Source organism: Euleptes europaea, chromosome 18, assembly GCF_029931775.1.
Source record: "Euleptes europaea isolate rEulEur1 chromosome 18, rEulEur1.hap1, whole genome shotgun sequence".
In the NCBI taxonomy this organism is placed as follows: Eukaryota; Metazoa; Chordata; class Lepidosauria; order Squamata; family Sphaerodactylidae; genus Euleptes; species Euleptes europaea.
In genome coordinates, this window is record NC_079329.1 from 25,889,278 (window position 1) to 25,911,314 (window position 22,037).

Consider the following 22,037-nt stretch of genomic DNA (forward strand, 5'->3'; position numbering starts at 1 on the left):
TGATGGTCCTTGGCCTGATCCAGCATGGCTTTTCTTATGTTCTTATGGTATGCCAGCCAACTGCGCCTTGAGTAGTCCTTGATGGGATGGGTCTTTTCCTTCCTCAGGCCTCCTTCAGCAACTGAGCCTTATCTCTCTAGACCCAAAGGACCCCTAAGTCTCAGGCCCGCAGGTACCGGCAGCAAATTTTCAGCCCAAAGACACCCTGAAGTGAGCCAGTGTGTTGGCCGTGTCACCACACAGCTTGCCCATATGTTATTACTTATACATCAACCCTCCATGAGTAATGGCCTGCAGGCCGAGGCGAAACCAGCTTTCGTCGAGCATATATTTCAGTGGTGTTTAAATAAGCCCATCGAGACTTGTGTCGCGTGAACTTTTCTCTCCCATCCGTCTGCTCTGAGACGCTTGTGGAACAAAATGAATAGAGGGTAGGGGAGGCAAAGGGGGGGGGGAGAGAGGTGCATTTGAGCCTTCCTCAGTCCCCCGGAAAATGAGCTAGTCTGCTTTAACAATAAATGGTGGCCGGTTCGCAAGCACACATGACCGGTCTAGTGAAGATTGAGCAAAGTAAGTTGAGCTTAATGAAGTTCTGCGTCTTCTGGACAGGAAAGGACGGGTGTTTTATAACTGTTTATTGGAGCTAATGGTAATAAATTCCTCACTTATGACGCATTAACTTTAATGTTTTCATTATGGGGTGATATAGGGTTTGCCTTTTAACATAGTAAATCATGTTGTCCCGGTAGCACAGCGGGTTGAGAGGCTGACATAATGTTATGTTTAGGGGGGAGAGAAGAGAAGAAACAAGAGAATGAAGGATATTCATCATTGGAAAAATTTTGATTCTCCTCTTCCCCCAGTCTTAAACTCTTTTGGCAGACCGGCCAGACATGCCAACAGGACAAACAGATTAGAGAACTTCTAAGCTGGAGTTGTGAAGCCTTTTGTGAAGGCCCTGTTTCCATAGCAACTTCTTTACGGTTCTTGGTGCTCAAGCTTTCTCTCTCTTTGTTTTTTCCCCTCCCTTCTTTTCCTCTTTGTTCAAGTGTTCATCCTTAGCTAATGAGCTGTGCAAATAGATATTGAGATGTAGAGGGTTGTTTCTTTTTTCTTTTTAGTTTTGCAGTTACCAACAGTTAGGGTTACCAGCTCTTGGTTGGGAAATACCTGGAGACTTTTGAGGCGGAGCCAGAGGAGGGCAGGGTTTGGGGAGGGGAGGGACCTCAATGCCATAGAGTCCAATTGCTAAGGTGGCCATTTTCTCCAGGTGAACTGACCTCTATTGGCTGGAGATCAGTTCTGATAGCGGGAGATCTCCAGCTAGTACCTGGAGGTTGGTAATCCTACCAACAGTGGACATTTTTTAGATCCAGAGGCAACCCTTTCTGGTAGAAAGTCCTCTCCACCCTCCAGCTTTGTTTTGTTCTTTAAACATGCCTCAGGATATTTCACACAGAAATCAAAGAAATCAATGCTTGCAGGGTCTTAGGATCTATCCCAGGATTGGAAAGTCTCAAGAATGGAAGCCTCCGAAGATTTGAGTCCACTTGAAGTCATCCATGCCAGTAGTGTTGCCAAGCCTAGCAACCAGTGGGAGACTGGGGGAGTGGCCGCAAGGGGGTGGCAGCTGGTGATGGTATCACATCACTTCTGAATTTAGTGGCATCATGCCTGTCTAGGAATTGCCAAAGATTCTGTGGCAAAACCACGGAGCTTGTGGCAATTCCTAGACAGGCATGACATTGTAGCAGAAGTTCAATGTGGGTGTCTCCGAGCCGAACATGATTTAAGAACGGAACCAGAGAAGTCTGAAGGCTAAGCATAATAGCTTTAATAAGGAAGCAATGCATATTCAGGAAAGACATTGCAGTTAACATTCATAACGCACATATAAAACACACCCATGGGTGGAAGAAGAAGGGACAGATCCCAAGTGGATTTGAAACCAATTCCCTCCTCTCTACTCCATGGCAGGCAGCTCAGTCTTTTATAAGAATAAACAACATTCAAAAATAATAATATAACCTTATGAGACTCAGCAGATTCATACTTGAGATCAAACTTAATCAGTTAATAATGTAAGGTACTATGACACTTTACAAAGGGGCAGTACTACTAAATATATTAACGCTGTATAATATCTATGTATTTATTTATTTATATATGTATATATCTTTTTCTTCTTTTTTTCACCCCATTACCCTTTTTTCCTTCTGTATCCCATTTACTATTAAAACCCAATAAAAATATGTATAAAAAAACAAAACAAAAAAAATAAACAACATTCCATTTACTACGTAACTCTTGACTCTCTCTCTCAAAGTTATGATTAAGAGTGTTTAGAACAGGAGGGTCAGGTTGACCCTCTAGTAGGCCTTTAGCTCTGGTCAGGGCTGCCAAGTACATTTCCCATAAATGGGTGTTCATAATCGTTCCAACAACAATCCTTATAAGGATTGTTACAGGCTAGACTCTTAGAGACGTTCATGAATATACTTTGGTTCACACGAAGCATTCTGGGAACAAACAGAGATACCGGAATATGGGGACAGATTAGACCTTAATATTAGACTTCTTCATCATTATCACTTCTTGGTTTCCCCCAGAAATGATGCCATTCCATAGGCCCGACAGCCATTTTTAAAATTATTTTCCTAAGCATTGGCAGGAAATGAGGGCTGGGGGTGGGGAAGCCCCTGTCCCGACCAGGGGAATGGCAACTAAACATGCCAGGAAGGCAAAATGTAACTAGTATGTAGTTGTTCTTGAAGTTCTAGTTCGGGAGTCCCCAACCTTTTTAAACCTGTGGGCACCTTTGGAATGCTGACAGAGGGTGGTGGGCAAAATCACAGCATGGCTGCCACAGGAGGGGGCGCCAACCCCAAAATGTCGAAGAGAGAGGTTATATATATATAACTCTAATAGTACCTCTTCAACATTTCAGGCAGAAACTCTGTTTAACAGGATGCCTTTTAATCTACAAAGCAAATCAGAAGCCCCGCTGGGCAAAAGCCCCAACCACTTTCTAAAAGCATTTGGTGGGCATCAGGAAAGGCGTTCAAATTAGGTGAGACTCTCAGATGTATCTAGGGGTTGCCAACCTCCAGGTAGTAGCTAGAGATCTGCTGCTATTACAACTGATCTCTAGCTGATAGAGATCAGTTCACCTGAAGAAAAAAAATGGCTTCATTGGCAATTGGATTCTATGGCATTGAAATCCCTCCCCTCCCCAAACCTCGCCCACCTCAGGCTCTGCCACAAAAACCTCCCACCAGTGGCAAAGAGGGACCTGGCAACCCTACTAATGAGGCATAACATGGAGCTCCGTGATAAATAGTTGGTCAAATGTTTATGGCAGCTGCTAATTTTCGGCAGCTTCACCCAGATTTCCTTGTTTCTGTATTCCCAGGCTGTTTCTGTAATCTTATGCCTTGCATCTAGGCTTGCCAGGCCCCGCAGCTCCACCAGCGGGAGCTCCGCAGGGCCGTGGCGTTAGCACACAATGTGCTCATGATGCGCCTATGTCACTTTCGGTTTAACTCAGAAGTGACGGGGACACTCTAGCGATCCCAGCCGAGGGTGCTAGAGCGTCTGCATCACTTTCAGGTTTACCCAAAAGTGACGCTTGCGCTGTGTCTGCGCGTGTGTGCCAGCAGTGCCCGCTGGCCCTCAACTGGCCGGTGGGCAGCCCGATGGCTGGGCGATAGTTTACTCGCCGCCACCAGGCAACTGGCAACCCTACTTGCATCTGTGACATCCTGGTCAATTTCAAGCAGCTTTACCCAGACCTGCTTATTTCTGTAATATTCTGGATAGTGGGTTGAATCCAGTGCAAAATTTCTGCTTCTGCTAGAGCTGTTGCACAAGCAGAAATGCAAGAAAAAGAGATCGGTAGCTGCTTGCACTTATTCTATCACCAGTTGTGTTTCTGCTTTTCAAGATCTTGTGCAAGCACATTTCTGGCCGTGGTAATATATAGGGCAGCGGAAAGTGCAAGATGTTGCATAAGGCCTTGTGCAAATGGAACTACACAAAGTCTGTTTTCTCCTTGCACATTGCTGTATTCAAGCCAACATCAGGCAGTTCAGAAAGCGCTTTAATTGGCCCAGGGAGTGTGCTATTTCACCGTTGCACACTGCTGAAAGCAGTAATTTTAAAAATCCACATTAGGGGGGAAAACCCCAAATAAGTAAGAACATCCACTCCCTCCCCTGATAATTCTACTATTATAGACCCTTTCTTATTTCCTTATTGCAGTCCCACAGGTTACTCTGTAATATTTTTTAGTGATTTCTCCGTTTTGCACAAAACAGAAGTGAAAATTGTCATATAAAATGTTGCATGCAAGCAAAATATCTGTCTGTCTATCTATCTATCTATCCATCTATCTATCCATTTATCAATTATGAGCTCATGCTTTCTCTACAACTACTACCATTAGTGTAATTAGCCCTTTAACTAACCATTTTCTGATCTTGTTTCCACTTTGCAATCTTAAACTGCATCAAAATGATCAGGGCAGGACATTTGTAGAACATTTGAAAATGGCCATGCAACCAGGAAATGGCAGGGCATTACTGACTTTGTCACCACTTTAATCACTCCTTCTGCCAGGTACATTGAAAATGCTTTGCCAAGCCCCACCACACAGGCTAACACCGCAGTAATCTTCAAATGCAAAAATTAGGGGACTAGAGCAACTGTGCTATGGGGAGCGATTAAGACGCTTAGGGCTGTTTAGCTTGGAAAGATGGTGGCTGAGGGGAGACAGGATAGAGGTCTATAAAATGATGCATGGTTTGGAGAGAGTGGACAGGGAGAGGTTTTTCTCCCTCTCCCATAATACTAGAACGTGGGGTCATCTGCTGAAGCTGGAGATGAGAGATTCAAAACAGATAAAAGGAAGTATTTTTTCACACAATGCATAGTTAAATTGTGGAACTCCCTGCCCCAGGATGTGGTGATGGCTGCCAACTTAGAAGGCTTTAAGAGGGGAGGGGACATATTCATGGAGGAAAGGGGTATTCATGGCTAGTTAGAATGGATACTAGTCATGCTGCATACCTAGTATCAGAGGAGCATGCCTATTATATTACGTGCTGTGGAACACAGGCAGGATGGTGCTGCTGCAGTCGTCTTGTTTGTGGCTTCCTGGAGGCACCTGGTTGGCCACTGTGTGAACAGACTGCTGGACTTGATGGACCTTGGTCTGATCCAGCATGGCCTTTTTTATGTTCTTATGTTCTTAAATACCACCATGATCCAGGTCTGAAAATTAGCAGAAAGACAACACACAATATGCTAGGCTGTAGGGTTGCCACCTCTGGGTTGGGAATAACCTGGAGATTTTTGGGGTGGAGCCTGAAGAGGCCGAGGTTTGGGGTGGGAAGGGACTTCAATGCCATAGTGTCCAGTTGCCAAAGCGGCCATTTTCTTCAGGTGAACTGAACTCTATCAGCTGGAGATCAGTTGTAGTAGCAGATCTCCAGCTAGTACCTGGAGGTTGGCATCCCCACTAGGCTGCCATAAATTATGTGGGTTCTTCATAATAACAAAGTGAACATATAATTGTAATTTCAGGCCAAAAAAAAAAAAAAAGCTAGTATGGGAATAACCCTTGTGTCCTCACATGACAGGGCAGGAGTTATGCTTCTTAAGGACTCCTCTGCTGTTGTTTGCAAACAGAGCCATATAAATGTGCGCATGTTACTGGTTGCAGGGAATCCAGATGTCTTCATTCAGGATCAGCACTTGAAGAGATATTTGAGCATTCAAACTTCAGTATTTTCCACCAAGGTTTTTACATTTTCTATCGAAGAAGAAGAGGAGGAGGAGTTGGTTTTTATATGCTGACTTTCTCTGCCACTTAAGGGAGACTCAAACTGGCTTACAATCACTTCTTCCCTTCCCCTCCCCACAACAGACACCCTGTGAGGTAGGTGCGGCTGAGAGAGTGTGACTAGCCCAAGGTCACCCAGCTGGCTTCATGTGTAGGAGTAGGGAAACCAACCCCGTTCACCAGATTAGCCTCCGCCGCTCATGTGGAGGAGTGGGGAATCAAACCCGGTTCTCCAGGTTAGAATCCACCACTTCAAACCACCGCTCTTAACCACTACACCACGCTGGTGGTGTAGCAACAGCAGCTTTTGCCACATGCAGTGTTGCTGAGCAAGAGTGGAGGGTTTGGTTGGATTTTTGCCTGCTGACATGAACGGTAAGAGGCAGCAAAGCTCTTCCTCTCCCTCCTCATGACTTTCTGCATTGCTTAAGAATTTGCCCAGCTATGAGCAGGGGGTGCATTTGCTTGATTCCAGAATTCATCCCCGGCATTACCAGCCCAAAATAGCTCTCGGAGCAGCTTATAAAAACACGGAGACTGTGATAAATCCACAATAAAAATTAAGAGTTGCAATTAAAACAATAAAATAGCAAGCCAGGGCCATAAAATATTTAAAACACTGAAGAGAACCGCTGTATTCTCCCTCCAGTGATTCCCAAACCCTTCCTGAACAAGTCACTAAATAGATCTAGGCAGAATTTCATTGGCCATGACTAACCGGTGTGCTGACCATGAGCATCGCCATTATCTGTCTATCCCATTTTGGTGCTGCCAGGACTAATGTGTGTGGTGGCTGGAGTGTTGGATTTGGATATTGAAAATCTTTGTTCAAGTCCCTGTTCAGCTGTGAAACTCAGTGAGGAAATCATTGCATCTAACCTCAGAACACATTGTGGTATCATTGCTTGTATGTCGGACTAGGACCTAGGTGATCCAAAAACATTCAAGAGCAGCTACAGACAGAGTGCATTATAGTAGCCTCATTTCAGGGTCTCCTTCTAATACAGGGGTGGGGAACCTTTTTTCCACCAAGGGCCGTTAGGATGTTTATAACATAATTCACGAGCCATACAAAATTATCAACTTAAAAATTAGCTGACCAAGCCCCAAGCAGGCAGCTGCCCCAGATGACACGCCCCCCTCGGCACGGGCAAGCAGGCAGTCATCCAACCGGTGGTGCACTCTCCCACCTGGTGGCACAGGATGGTCTGTTGCTAGGGTTGCCAGGTCCCTCTTCGCTATCGGCGGGAGATTTTTGGGGCAGAGCCTGAGGAGGGCAGGGTTGGGGAGGGGAGGGACTTCAATGCCATAGAGTCTAATGGCCAAAGCAGCCATTTTCTCCAGGTGAACTGATTTCTATCAGCTGGAGATCAGTTGTAATAGCAGGAGATCTTCTGCTATTACCTGGAGGTTACAATAACAATAGAAAACCTGTGCCGTATAGAACGTCGTTGTGGAAATAGGCAGCACGAAAGGCTCCAAATGAAATCCAACTGGAATTGCAACACAAACTTATATTGAAATAAAACATTCCATAATGTAAATGAAACAAAATCAAGCATTACATCATGCAGACAAGAGAAAATAACAAGCATATGCGGCTCAGACAGTAACCCCCAGTGCAACAAGCTGAAAAAGTGGGGCGGGGCACATCCTCCTACTGTCTGCGATGGTACAGTCGCAAGTCCAAAAAGACCAACAGGTGAGAAGGACGGTGAAAGTTCATGAGGAGGAGAGGAGAGGAGAACGCGTGGCTAGTCGCTGGTGCGCTTTTCAAAAGGCTTTCTTCAGCTCCAATGGAAAGGCAACGTCAGCTTTTAAGTCCATATGGTAATAAGCTAGTTGTCAAAAAGACCGTCAACAAAATGCGTCTTAATGAAACTCAATAGCGCATCCTGTACAATGGGGGCCTGACGTTCCCCACCCCTGTTCTAATAGGAGAGGGTGCAGTTTCTTTATGAGGTGGAGTCAGTGTGAGGCCATCCTGGCTTGGCCTTCTAGGTGCAGCAGCAGATAGACCACCCTGTGACCTGTTGCAGGGTTAGTTGAGAATTGACTGCACATCAAAGACAGTGTTACCCCCTTTGGCTCTGCAAACTTCTCTGCCCTGAAGCGTACTGGGCATTCCATAGAAACTGTAAAGACGTGATATGTGGCTTGTGGGGCTCAGATGCATTGAATCAGCATAACAGAGCCCTAGCAAATAATTGTGTGTTTTAGAATTTCTGAAATACTTCTAGAGCCCTTGTTAAGGTCAGATAGTAGTGTATAAATTTTTAAAAAATAATAAAATAGCAAAGGCTCTATTTGACCGTGCAGTTAGAAATGCAAAACACCAAGTCCTGGTGATAAATCTGTCACCTGAATATGATTTGCTACCATCGATACTCACACCAGCATTGGCTCGATGTAGTTAACTTCGTGTTGATGCCCACACTTTCTGGATTTCTGCTTACCAGCATCTTACAAAAATGTCCACATAAAATATTTCTGTCTGATCTTTTTTTGTGCACTTCTCTTTCTTTGGGGAACAATGCAATAAAATTAACTTTTATGAAAGATCAATTTCAGGTGATCCATATGCTGACGGCTGCATTACAGTCTAACACCCCAACATACACTATTTTTTCTTTTGATATATTTCCCTATGTTGTTCTTGTCATAATCTGAAGGTATTGAAAAGTCACAGTAGTAAGTAAAATAATTGTAACAACACCTGGAACAGTGCAGACTCCTAAAGGATTATGTAAAAAAAAAAAAAAGCTGACAATGAAGAAGTTTTAAAGCTGATTGGCAATTTTAAAAAGCTACTAATAACTATGAAATTCTTGACCTTTTGACTAAAATATGTAGCATTGCTAAAATCACTCTCCTTTATTCTTGTCCAGAGGATTGGAAGATAGCCAACATAACACCAGTTCTTAAAAAGAAATTAAGGAAATTACAGACCCATTAAGCCTAAACTGTGCTACATAAATTGGTGAAAAACATTAAAAAGGTAAAGGTCCCCTGTGCAAAGCACCAGGTCATTCTTGACCCATGGGGTGATGTCACATCCCCAGTCATCTTCCCTTTACCCCCAGCAAGCTGGGTCCTCATTTTACCGACCTTGGAAGGATGGAAGGCTGAGTCGACCTTGAGCCGCCTACCTGAAACCGACTTCCGTCGGGATCGAACTCAGGTTGTGAGCAAAGCTTTGGACTGCATTACTAAGGGTCAAACGTGCCTTTTTGAGCAATAATAATCTGCAAAGTGAATGATGACCCCATCAATCCTATAAAATTCTTTGTGTGTCAGCTAGGCTTACCAGGTGCCCACTAATGGCAGGCAAAATCCCAGTAATTGTTTCCCAATGCATGCCGATGCTCATCTGGTAACGGGCGCAAACAGATTGGCAAAATGGGGGCGGGGGTGATCTTCGTCACCACACAATGACGTCACTTCTGGCGCAACCTGGAAGTGCTGTCATCGCCCCAGGGCAACACTCTAGACCTTGCCCAGAAACTCTATGGAAACCATAGAGTTTTGGGGTGAGCACTAGAGTGTTGCCCATATGTGATAAAGCTACTTCCGACGTCATTGTGCAGCAACAAAGATTGCTCCCCCCTCGCAGTAGGATGTGGACAGAATTGAGCGGGTGCAGAGGAGAGCAACAAGGATGATCAGGGGCCTGGGGAAAGGTTGAGGGAATTGGGAATGTTTAGTCTGGAGAAGAGGAGGTTGAGGAGAGACATGATTGCTCTCTTCTAAGTATTTGAAGGGCTGTCACTTAGAGGGCTGGGAGCTGTTCCTGTTGGCAGCAGAGGATAGGACTCACAATCATGGGTTTAAGTTGCGTGCAGAAAGGTACTGGCTGGAGATTAGGAAACGTTTTTTTACAGTAAGAGTTGTTCGACAGTGGAATCAGCTACCTAGGGAGGTGGTGAGCTCCCCCCTCACTGGCAGTCTTTAAGCAGAGGCTGGACAAACACTTGTCAGGGATGCTGTCTAGGCTGATCCTGCATTGGGTTGGACTAGATGCCCTGTACGGCCTCTTCCAACTCTATGATTCTACCCGCCTCTCCCCATCTAATGCTGGTTGTTATGCCTGGCAACCTTGGTGTCAGCCAATATTTAGATTTACTTACTTACTTACTTACTTACATAATTTATAGGCTGCCTTTCTCTCTGAGGCTCAAGGCAGATTACAAAATATAAAGAAGACTACAGTCGGAGACCACAGGCATCCAATGAACCATGCAACAGAACTAGGATTACAGAATTAGAAAACAATGGAAACAGAAAACTCTATAAGGCATGATGTACCATAAACAATAAAGGAATTGGAATACAAAGGAGACACTGCAGTAAAAGCAAGATGATACATACAATAAGCACTGTGATAAACTGCAATCCTATTCCCTTATAAAACCATTCCATTATACTACACTGCTGATCCCTTTGTAAAAAGGGGGAAAAGCCTTCTTGAACATTTTTGTTTTGCACATTCTGTCTAATGATAGAAATGTGGGAACCTTCCTGCAATCTGAAAGACATTATATGTTTGGGCTTTCAGAAAGCTTTTGACATAGGTTCAGTTCAGTTCCAATATAGGGTTGGATCGCTGTAGGTAGGGAAGCATCTTTGACCACCTAAAAAGGCTATACCGAAAATCATGGGACCTACATGGATGAAAGCCATATAAAATAGGAGCTGAATTATGGAAGGAAATACAGTGAGATGGAGTGAAAAAAGTTGGGTGGATTCAACCCATAACATGAAACAGTGGTTTATTTTATTGTGGTTTTGTGAAACCAGGATTTAGTTCACAGTCACTCAAGCCCTGGTTTGTCTTGACAAGTGTTTGACAAGCATTGGCTTGCCATCAATCTGGACAGATGTCTCTGTAGCTGGGGGAGCATGAGAGGATGGTACAAGGGAACAAGCCGGGATTAAGGCAGAACATCTGTAGTCATACATCTTGCAGAACCATAGCTAAGACTAACTGTGGTTCAGAAACCAGCTTCAGAGCTTGGTTGCCGATCTGCTTTGACAGACCATAATGAACCATAGTTAGTGAGTGCCCCATGTTCAGACACACACACTAACTATAGTGTAATGTTTCTGGGGTCCAAAATAGAGACCAGAAGAACGGGGAGTAGTTCAAACAGTTTTTATCTATGGAGCAACTCCAGCAGGTTCATGTAAGCACTCTCAACTAACTGAACTGCCTACTTGAACATGTGACCTTAGGGGAGGTCTTAAAATTCACACACTAGACCAGTGGTTCCCAAAATGGGCAGTACCACCCCCTGGGGAGCGGTGGGATTACCTACGGGGGGCACTAAGAGGCAAGAGGGCAGCAGGGGGCTCTAGAGATGGGCCCCTTCCACTGTGTTATTCACTAATGTACAGTAGATCAAGCTATGGCACCATGCTGGCAAATTTGGTGGAAACCATCAGCATTTTTTTCCAGACTTTGAAGAGCTGGTACCACTGGATCAAGTTCATCAGTTTTGTTGAATACTTTTCAACTAAAAAGTTTTAATTTGATTTTGAATAGATGTGCAATTAATTGTTACTGTTTTGAAATTTTATTGTTGTTGTCTTCTTTAGTGAGTCATGCAAACCCCTATTTTGAATAATGCTTTTTATAGGATAGGGTAGGGGGTGCTGGGGTTGAGTTTGTGGAACCAGGGGGGGGGCAGCTCAAAAAGTTTGGGAACCGCTGCACTAGACTAACATATCTTGAAAGTATAAATTCTATCACAACACATAGTTAGTTGTTTTGCATTATGTCTCTCCTCCTGCTAAGAAAACGTCAGAGTCATAAGTTGAGAGAGGATGGTTTCTCTTGTAGATCGGTAACTGGTTAAAAACACCGAAACAGAGGATGATACTGAATAGACAGTAAGCAGCAGAGTCCCTCGGCTGTACGGGGATTCTGCTCCCAGCATCAGTGGTGGTGTGATTGTAGAAGTCTTGCTGGCGATAGTTTTGCTGGTGTGAAACCCTCATCAGGCTGTTCAGTTGTCTAGTTGATTGTTCTGCTGATTCCCTATGGGAGCAAATGGCTGCCTAGGTTTATGTCATGGAGAAGACCCCAGTGGCAGTTCCTCGGACTTCCTATACAAGCCTTGGTAGAAGCAATATAATGCCTCTCCAGCACTATATTGCTGTGGCAGAGCAGAGGCCTTCTGTATTTATAGAAAGTGCTGAAGAAGGTTTTCTGCCCTCTCCTGAATTTCTGACCTAACCTGAAAGGAGCCGGAGCTGAGGGAAGCTGTTGCGTTTGCCGCTGGACTGTCCATCTCTCCTTTGAGTTGGCACAAGGAGCTCTTAGAAGCAAAAGGCCACTTTGAACGCTGGTGCTTCTCTATAGATTTTATCTTTATTGTGCTGTGAAAGCTGAGAGAACAGACAGGAGATGACAGAGGTATCTCGCACCTGGCTTTTGACTCGCACAATAATCTTGCTTCCATTTTTCAGGGAGAAGTCATTTTTTTCACTTCTGTCATCCTTAGAAGGGATGCTTGATTTTTTTGAGGGGTGTGTGTGTAAAATACCTCTAATTCTTTTTTCAGTTGCACATTCAGCAGGTATAGGAGATCCTCCCAAGGTACAAATTGGTAGAAATGCGTTAAAATAATAAACTCCTAGTTTAGATGGCCAGATAGCCTGCTTTTGAAAAGCCTAGTGGGTTGGGTCTCTATCTTTTCTGTTGGCAAAAGAGGGAGGAGGGTCCGCTTTGGCCTGCTGGGGATTGTGGGACCCACGGGGACAAAAAGCCGTACAGGACCAGGCTGCAATAACAATTAGGTGAGAAAGATCACCTTGGCTCCCTTCTGCCCTAGCAGAAATGCTGGTATGGTCCAACCCAATAGGGTCTTCCAAATTTGCATGCACCACAAAGTTGTTTTCTGTTGCCCCAGAAGGTTGGACCAGAACCAACCGGTTGAAATTAAATCAAAAGAGTTTCCATCTAGACATTAGGAAGAATTTTCTAACAGAGTGGTTCCTCAGTGGGACAGGCTTCCTCGGGAAGTGGTAAGCTCTCCTTCCCTGGAGGTTTTTAAGCAGAGGCTAGATGGCCATCTGTCAGCAATGCTGATTCTATGACCTTAGGCAGATCATGAGAGGGAGGGCACCTTGGCCATCTTCTGGGCATGGAGTAGAGGGAACTGGGGGTGTGGGGGGAATATAGTTGTGAATTTTCTGCATTGTACAGGGGGTTGGACTAGAGGACCGTGGTGGTCTCTTCCAACTGTATGATTCTGTGATTCTAAACTGTAGTTAAAAATCCATTTTAAAACACAACAGTATCCCTACATTTGGGAGGGGGGGCATAATATGCCAAACTCTTCTCCCAAGTTTACATTCACTGAAGTTGAACAAATGCATTTATACCTGTCCCAGTCAGAGTAAAAATTTGTCGAATGCCGTTTAGCAGCACGTGTTCGATGAGAGATTCAAAGAAGATGTGTGTTTCCACCCACAATTAACGCAACTACCCCATCACATGCACTGACTCGCCCTCTGTTTTTGCAACTGCTTTTTCAAGAAGGAAAAAAAATATCTCCTGTGCGTATTATTCAGTAAAGTACGAATATCTGGGACACTCCACACAGATTCTCTGTGATTTTGAATTTCCAAAAGCACTGGGAAGGCAAAGTAGAACAATCAAATAAAGGGACAGCATCTACACATCCCCAGCTCAATCAGTTCCATGGGACCAGGTTTAAGGTTAGCCTTCGTAGATACATTTTTAACAATCTCCGGCTGTGATTTAGCCAGGGCTGGCAACTCCAGGTTGGGAAATTCCTGGAGATTTGAGGGTAGAGACTGGTTAGGGCAGAGTTCGGGGATGGAAGGGACATCAGTGGGATATAATTCCATGGGCCATCTATGCGTGGCTGTTTCCTCGCAGTCACCCCGCTTACTTCAGGGCTTTGCTTTGATTGTGCTTGCATTTTCTGACCATCAGAGATCGTTGTGCTTTCCCCGTGCATTTTCCCGCATTTTCCCCGCATTTTCTGGATGCTGGATAAACACAAATCCAGAAAACGTGGGAGAAATGCACAGAGAGAACGAGGCAACCTCTGATGGTCAGGAAATGCAAGCATGGTCAAAGCAAAGTCCCGAAGTAGTCGGCAGGGTGACCGCGAGGAAACAGCCATGCATAAATGTCCACCCTCCAAAGCAGCCATTTTCTCCAGCTGATCTCTGTAGTCTGGAGATGAGTCGTAGTTCCAGGAGATCTCAGGCCCCACCTGGAGTTCGACAATGTTTAGAGGACTATCTAGTGTCCTGTTTCAAACAGGGCAAGATTCTTGCTTGGGGCCTCTGCAAAAGCAAGTGAACCAAGACTGTTTTTGTCTGCAGCCTTATTTCTTGGGGGGATGGAACCAAGGGGAAGCCCCATGCTGGCAATGTACTGATAGCAAATGAGATTAAATAAGCACGGCAGCTTACTGTCAGCTTCCCCCACCCCCCAGTGTAATTCAATTCGAGCACGAGCGGTGATGGGAACTCGCAGGGGCTGCCTCTGTCACCCCCGCTGAGGTATGGAATCTTTTAACGTCTAAATAAAAGTTTCACTCGAGCATTTTTTATGTTCCTGCCAGCGGGATCGGCGAGCTGGCGTTGGGCACATTAATGTTAATATTCATACTGGCAGATTTCTCCCCGCGTACCAGGCCTGTGCTGGTAATTATAAATGCACGCTGCAAGATGACATTTAGATTTGCAGGCTTCAGCGCGGAGGGAGAAGGGGGATGGGATTCAAGAAAGAGGTACACTGTGTCGCATCTGTCATTTATGCAAAGCTTGGCCTGACCATGAGACAGAGCAAGGGTGCTGGAAAGAGGAGCAGATGTGGACAAGTCAGTAGAACAGGTAGCAGGGACAGCTTCTGCTTCCAACCAGAATCGGGACCTCGCTGAGGTCTCTGGCAACCAGTGTTGGCATGTGCTGCTGACATTAGCATCCTGGGCTGGCCATTGGTGGCCGCTGCACAACCCCCCCCCAAAGAATCATAGAGTTGGAAGGGACCACCAGGGTCATCTAGTCCAACCCCCTGCACCATGCAGGAAATTCCAAACTACCTCCCCTGCCCCACACTCCCAGTGGACCCTTCCTCTAGGGTTGCCAACCTCCAGGTACTTCTTAGTAGTTTATAAAATCACTTTTTGCACTTTGTTTGTAAGCATCTCGCTCCTGTACTAATTTTCTAATCTGTTGATACGAGTACAGTGGTGCCTATTTTCTCCCCAACCTCCAGGTACTAGCTGGAGATTGCCTGCTATTACAACTGATCTCCAGCTGATAGAGATCAGTTTCTCCTGGAGAAAACGGCCACTTTGGCAATTGGACTCTATGGCATTGAAGTCCCTGCCTTCCCTAAACCCCTCCCTCTTCAGGCTGTACCCCAAAAACCTCCTGCCGGTGGTGAAGAAGGACCTGGCAACCCTACCTCCCTCTCATGATCTGCCTAAGGTCATAAAATCAGCATTGCTGACAGATGGCCATCTAGCCTCTGCTTAAAAACCTCCAGAGGAGAGCTCACCATCTCCCAAGGAAGCCTATTCCACTGAGGAACTGCCCTGTTAGAAAGTTCTTCCTAATGTTTAGACAGCAACTCTTTTGATTTAATTTCAACCCGTTGGTTCTGGTCCGACCTCCTGGTTGTAATCTGGCTAAGGCTCACTCTGCATTTGTGTACCCATTGGAATTACAATCTGTATAGCCCTGGGAAGAGAGGGAAGGCGGCATGGTATAGCCCAATCGCATCAGATCTCGGAAGCTAAGCAGGGTCAGTTCTCAGAAAGGAGACCTCCTGGGAAACCTCTGCCAAAGGAGGCAATGGGCAACCGCCTCTGCTTCTCACTTGCCTCGAAAGCCCCTTGCTGGGGTCACCAGAGGTCGGCTGCGACTTGATGGCACTATACACATGCACACATAGCCCTGGGAGGTGGGTCTGTCGCTCTATTAGCAGAAGTTAGGAGAGAATGACTTGCCCATTGCTCTACAGCACTCCATTCTGCTAGAACCAAGCTGAATGCTGCTTTTCCCTCCACACGCATGCATCTGGCGCAGTTTGATGTAGGAGGAAACCAACAGAGCATGTTCAGGAACATGCTGGTGTCACGGGGGATCCCCTAGCGCAGACTGAAGCCCCAGGTGCTGTTCATCCATGTATTGGCATGCACCCAGTCGGCTGTTGTCCGTGTAGTTCTCTAGGTCCGGACTAAAGAGTCCACTTTTGAACCTGGGTCCCTTTTTCCTCCACAGTCTAGAGACATTCTCTCTCTTGAAGCAGTAAGAGCAATGGCAGAGCTACGTTTCAGGCAGGGATGCTCAAGATTTCGCCATTCAGAGCAAAAAGGTATAATCCCTGCTCGGAGTTCTTCCAAGGAGATATCTCCGCCAAGGCTCATCTCCAAGGCAAAAGGGTGGTTTTAGCCTGTTAAATAAGAAGCTAGTCAACTTTCACACTGCAAGAGAAGCTCGTCCGCCATCTCATACCCATAGCAGGGTCACTGGCCTGACATGCCTCTCCAGTTCCCCTTGTTAAAGGAGTCTTCCTAAACAAAAGGAAGCCATCGTGGGGAGCCAGCATGGTGTAGTGGTTAAGAGCAGTGGTTTGGAGCGGTGGACTCTGATCTGGAGAACCGGGTTTGATTCCCCACTCCTCCACATGAGCGGCAGAGGCTAATCTGGTGAACCGGGTTGGTTTCCCCACTCCTCCACATGAAGCCTGCTGGGTGACCATGGGCTAGTCACAGCTCTCTTAGAGCTCTCTCAGGCCTTTTGGCTAAGATCAAGTGTAGTGTGTAGCACTCTCAGGCCCACCTACCTCACAGGGCGTCTGTTGTGGGGAGGGGAAGGCGGTTGTAAGCCGGTTTGATTCTTCCTTAAGTGCTAGAGAAAGTCAACATATAAAAATTAACTCTTCTTCTTCTTCTGCACTGGTCTGCACATCTGACTTCCCAATGCTGCTGATCAAGTGTCCTGGGAGAAGAGAACAGCTGTTTCCTGGGATTCTTCAAACTCCAGAGCCCATTGCTGAAAGCGGGTTACTGCTCACCTGGCTGGGAGAAAATCCCAGTCTTGAAAATAGGGTTTTAAAAAGGGCTTTCTCACTTGGAGAGAAAGAAGAACTCCTGTTCTCCCCTAATAAAGAGCCTGGTACAGAACTGGGGGGTGGGATTCTGCTTCTGCACAAATGAACTCTTATGTTTGGCTGCTGCAGTTGTGCCTCGCGCTCACCTTGAGACACATTTGCGGGGATTTATGGCCACCCCCAGAGTTTTGCAGAGTCATAAAACTCTAAAATGAAAATAGTCCTGTGAAGGAAGAGAGGGAGTAGGGAAGGGAAAATTTGACAACATGGATGAATTGACATGTTAAGAGAGAGCCGCTTAGCAAAACAAGAAGGAGCCCCTTCTGGTAGGGGGGATTCGTACTTTAAAAGCTGCTGAACATGGCCACTGGGGAGGTGATCAGTAGCATTTTTAGTCAGTCGGGGGGCTGCTTCAGTGTAAACTAATGCCGACCTGGAAGAGGGCCAAGGCTTCTGGAGTTCGGCACGGGTGCTAGCAGCATGCTCCAGAGGTCAGAATTCTCAGCCCTCTGGGAGGGATTCCCTGGAACTCTCTTGTAATCCTAATGTGATCTTGGCTGGTTTTGAAAGCATCGTGAGATTACTTCCTGTGTAACACATCGAGGGCCCAGGCTTCCCCATCACCCATGTGTACCCGCCTGCTCCAAAACCCCTGAGGCAACACCAGTGATGTGAGTCCATAAACCTTGGTGCCATCTAACACCATAGCATTAGGCAAGTCAGTATGGTAGTGGTTAGAGACCCAAGTTCAGATCCCCACTCTGCCACGGAAGCTAACGGGGTGACCTTGGGCCAGTCCCACTCTCTCAGCCTGTCCTACCTCACAGGTTTGTTGTGAGGATAAAATGGAGGAGAGGAGGGTGTAAGCTGCTTTGTCCTGTTGGGGAGAAAGGTGGGATATAAATTAAGTAAATAAGTAAATTAAGTAGGAGAAGAAGAAGAGTTGGTTTTTATATGCTGACTTAAGGAAAAATCAAACTGGCTTACAGTCTCCAGACTATAGAGATCACTTGGAGGAAATGGTGGCTTTGGAGGGAGGGGTCTATGGCCTTGTATCCCGCTGAGGTCCCTCTCCTCCCCAAATCCCACCCTCCTTAGGCTCTGCCCCCAATATCAACAGGAATTTCCCAACCCAGAGTTGGCAAGCCTAGGTAACACACATATTTTCAAGCTTTACTACATGTGAGTGTGTATCCACAGCAAACCTGGGTTTCCTGTAACGGGTACTGAACGCTTGAAAATACGCTCATTAGGCTGTTCACACAAAATGGCAATTGTTTTGGTACCTGGGGTAGGAGACGTCTATTCCTGGCAAGGTCTAAGGTTCTCGGCTCGCGCTGTTTCATCCTAGGTTACGTAATCCTGCGTACAATGCCATGCTTGTCTCAGAATTCCATCTGGAAACTCAGCGGGTTACATCTGCCCACCGCCCTCAACCGAACGACATGATACATTTTTTTGGCAAGCCGGGTCTGGTTTCCTCTGCAGCCGCACAGCGGCTGTAGGGGAACATTTTCAAAATCAGCAGCAGCCCGATTTGGCTCAGAACTAAGGTGCCGGTGGAGGAGGGACTCCTGCCTCCCCCAGTTCTGTTTTTGTGAGCTGAAACGGCCCTGGGGGGGAGTTATCTCCCCTGTTTTGGAGATGCATTTTGGCCCTAGCGTGGAGCGTTCCTCCAGCAGATGTAACTTTCCGCCTGAGGAAGGCTCCCTTATTAGTAGAATGGAGTGGTAGGATACAACCCAGCGATTTGTGCATGACTGAAGAAAGCCCACCGTGAGGGGATGTGGCCGAAATACCCTCGAATCCTTTGGCAGTGCAAAGGTTCACCACTGCAGAATGACCACTGCCTTCAACAATCTCCCTGAGGTCATTTATGCATGGGAGTTTTATTCATGGGTCATTTATGCATGGGAGGTTCGTTTCTCGCTAGACCCACACTCTCCTGTTGGGAGTCTATGCACCAGCAGTCTCCAAGCTGAAATCAGGAAGTATTTGAATCGTCGCCCCTTGAAATGCTGCTTTGTAATTGGCTGTAGTGAGAGAAAAGTTCCCTTCCCCCAAAAAACCCATTTGTCGCATAAAAAATCATTTAAAGAACATAAAACAAAAAAGGGAGCAATCTGAAAAGAAGGGGGGAGGAGAAATCCAAGCCTCGGTTTTAAAAAGCCTTTCTTCTGCTCAGGAAGAGCTCTGAGGAAGCAGGAAGTATTTGAGTCCCCGCCTCTGGACATGCTGCTTTGTAATTGACTGAGTGAAACTAAGCTTGTTTTTCCCTCACTTTGCCTTATGCATGGGGAGCTGAGTTCACCCGGGCTGAGCTCAGGGAAGAGAGAAGAATCGAGTTAACAGAGGAACGGGATGGTCCAGGATTTGTGAGGGCTGGCAGCAAGGTTATCTCTAATGGAGGGGAAATTCATGCATAACTCCAAGGAACAACCAAGACAGATGGGGGGTGAATGTCAGTGAAAGTACCCACCCGTAAACGACCTGACTTTTTTATCTGTAGACTAGTTCTGAGTAAAATGCAAGACACTTTTTTTGTGTAACGTTGAGTGAACGTACCCATGCGTAAACGACCTGACTTTTTTTATCCGTAGACAAGCTCTGAGTGAAATGCAAGGCACGTTTTTTGTGTAACGTTGAGGGCTAGAAACTTAAAATGCAAAGCAACGGTAGGAGCCTGGAGGCAAATCGGAATGGAAGTTGGACTCTATGACATTGGAAGTCCCTCCCCTCCCCAAACCCCACCCTTCTCAGGCTCCGCCCCCAAAACCCCAGGTATTTCCAACCCAGAGCTGGCAACCCTATCCCAGCCAGCCTCGCTGAGCCCCCCCCCCTCCACAGATCTCTCTAGGTTGGGACCTTTTGGTTTTCCCGTTCCTCCCCGCTGAGAAATGGTAAGACTTAATTGACTCTGTGTTTCCAGCTTCCAGCTAATTAAAAAGAAATACAAGCAGACTAGGCAAAAGGTTATGTAAATGTCTGGGAGAGGGTGTAAATCTCTGGCTGAGGCAGGCTGGAGATCGATGCACGGGGCCAAGTCTGATGTGTCGAGATGTGTGTTAAATGCATCCGTGGTGCGCAGAGCTTCCAATTATGGAGGAAGAGTATTTGCACTTCATCAATGTGTCCAAAATTCAATGGCAGGCTGATGTCAAACCTATGTGCGCTCACTTCTCTTCTCAATACCCATGCTTGGTATGTGTAAAGTAATAACAGGAAAGAGTGCCTCTAAAAAATGTACAGTTACTTTTTTTTTTACCACTGAGAAACCGTGTACAATAGTAATGGCATGTGTATCGAGCCTAATTTAGGGCGGTGGCAGTCAGAAACACTAAAAAAGGACGCACGATCATTTATAAACAGGTTGAAAAGGTGAGGAGCCAGTAAACCGCCTTGTTTTACCCCTTTATTAATTGGGATTTTTTTTCCTGTTAACTTTCCTGAAGGGGGATACCTGACTTGGCAGCTTGTGGAGGTGTCTAACCTCTTATCAAGAATAATAATCTCCTATCTATCCCCAATTTTAGGAGCTTATCCCAAAGCAGTTCTCTAGAAATAGAGTCAAAGGCTCCTTTTAGATCCAGGAAGGCCGCCAATAATTTAGATCCCTTTCCACAACTATATTTGTTAACCAAATGAGATAGGATGATGCAGTGGTCCAATAATGACTTACCTCTGGCAAAAACCCGCCCATCCTCAGCCACCATCAAATATCTACATCCTGCAATAAAAAAGGTAAAGGTCCCCTGTGCAAGCACCGGGTCATTCCTGACCAATGGGGTGACGTCACATACCGACGTTTACTAAGCAGACTTTGTTTTATGGGGTGGTTTGCCAGTGCCTTCCCCAGTCATCTTCCCTTTACCCCCAGCAAGCTGGGTACTCATTTTACCGATCTCAGAAGGATGGAAGGCTGAGTCAACCTTGAGCCGGCTACCTGAAAGCAACTTCCATCGGGATCGAACTCAGGTTGTGAGCAGAGCTTGGACTGCAGTACTGCAACTTACCACTCTGCGCTGGACATTTGTTGAGCCGTCTTTAGTGAGAATTGCATTTAGAACTGGAAAGGTGCTGAAGCAATGACATGACCTCTTCAGGACATTTCCAGATGTGTATGGGGTTTTGGCCCATCAGCCCACAATGACAATTTATCATAAAGCCCCAAAAGCCATAACAGAATTCCTAGGCAATATATGACTGATAGGTCATTACCCTGCCCTGCCCTGGATAGCCCAGGCTAGCCTGATCTCAGAAGCTAAACAGCTTCATTCAGATCTCAGAAGCTAAACAGCTTCATTCAGATCTCAGAAGCTAAACAGCTTCATTCCTGGCTGGTACTTGGATGGGAGTCCTCCAAAGAATACCAAGGGCGTGAGGCAGAGGCAGGCAATGGCAAGCCACCTCTGAACGTCTCTTGCCTTGAAAACCCCTGGGTTTTCAGCTGCGACTGAACGGCATTTTACACACACACAACTTATCACCCTATGCCGGAATCTAAACTCTGTACCAGGGGTCGGCAAACTCATTAGTCAAAAGAGCCAAATATCAACAGTACAACGATTGAGATTTCTTTTGAGAGCCAAATTTCTTAAACATAAACTATATAGGTAGGTACACTATTTATTAACTTAATAAACTTTAATTAAAGTTTTAAGTCTTAATTAAACTATAGGTACACTGAATAAAACTTGATATCATACTTAATAGTGATCTTATTTATTGATAAAAATTAAATTGTAAGTCCCTGCCATTTTCCCCTCCCCGTCTGGAGTCCTCGTCTGGAGGCCTGGCCTACCGCCATAAAAGCCTATTGGTAGACCTGGCCTCCGGCTGAGTCCCATTAGGAGGCCAGGTCTACCCATTGGCTTTCTTGGCAGTAGACCTGGCCTCCGGAGGCCCATAGAAGCCAATTGGTAGACCTGGCCTCTGAAGGGGGACTTTTTCCCCTCCTAGGAGTCCAGGTCTACTGCCAAGAAAGCCAGTGGGTAGACATGGCCTCCCAATGGGACTCAGCCGGAGGCCAGGTCTACCAAAGGAAGCCCGCCCAGCCCAACAGCTGATAGGTGGGGGGGCAGGAACCAACGAGCC

General features: G+C 46.0%; 1 protein-coding gene across 1 annotated transcript in view; it reads left to right on the forward strand.

Moving 5' to 3' along the window:
• Positions 1 to 542: 542 nt before the first annotated feature.
• Positions 543 to 22,037, forward strand: part of SKAP1 (src kinase associated phosphoprotein 1) — a 124,649-nt gene continuing 103,154 nt past the window's right edge. The window contains exon 1 of the mRNA XM_056864627.1: positions 543 to 570. Coding sequence (XP_056720605.1) covers positions 543 to 570 — 28 coding nt within the window. The remainder of the gene's footprint in view (positions 571 to 22,037) is intronic.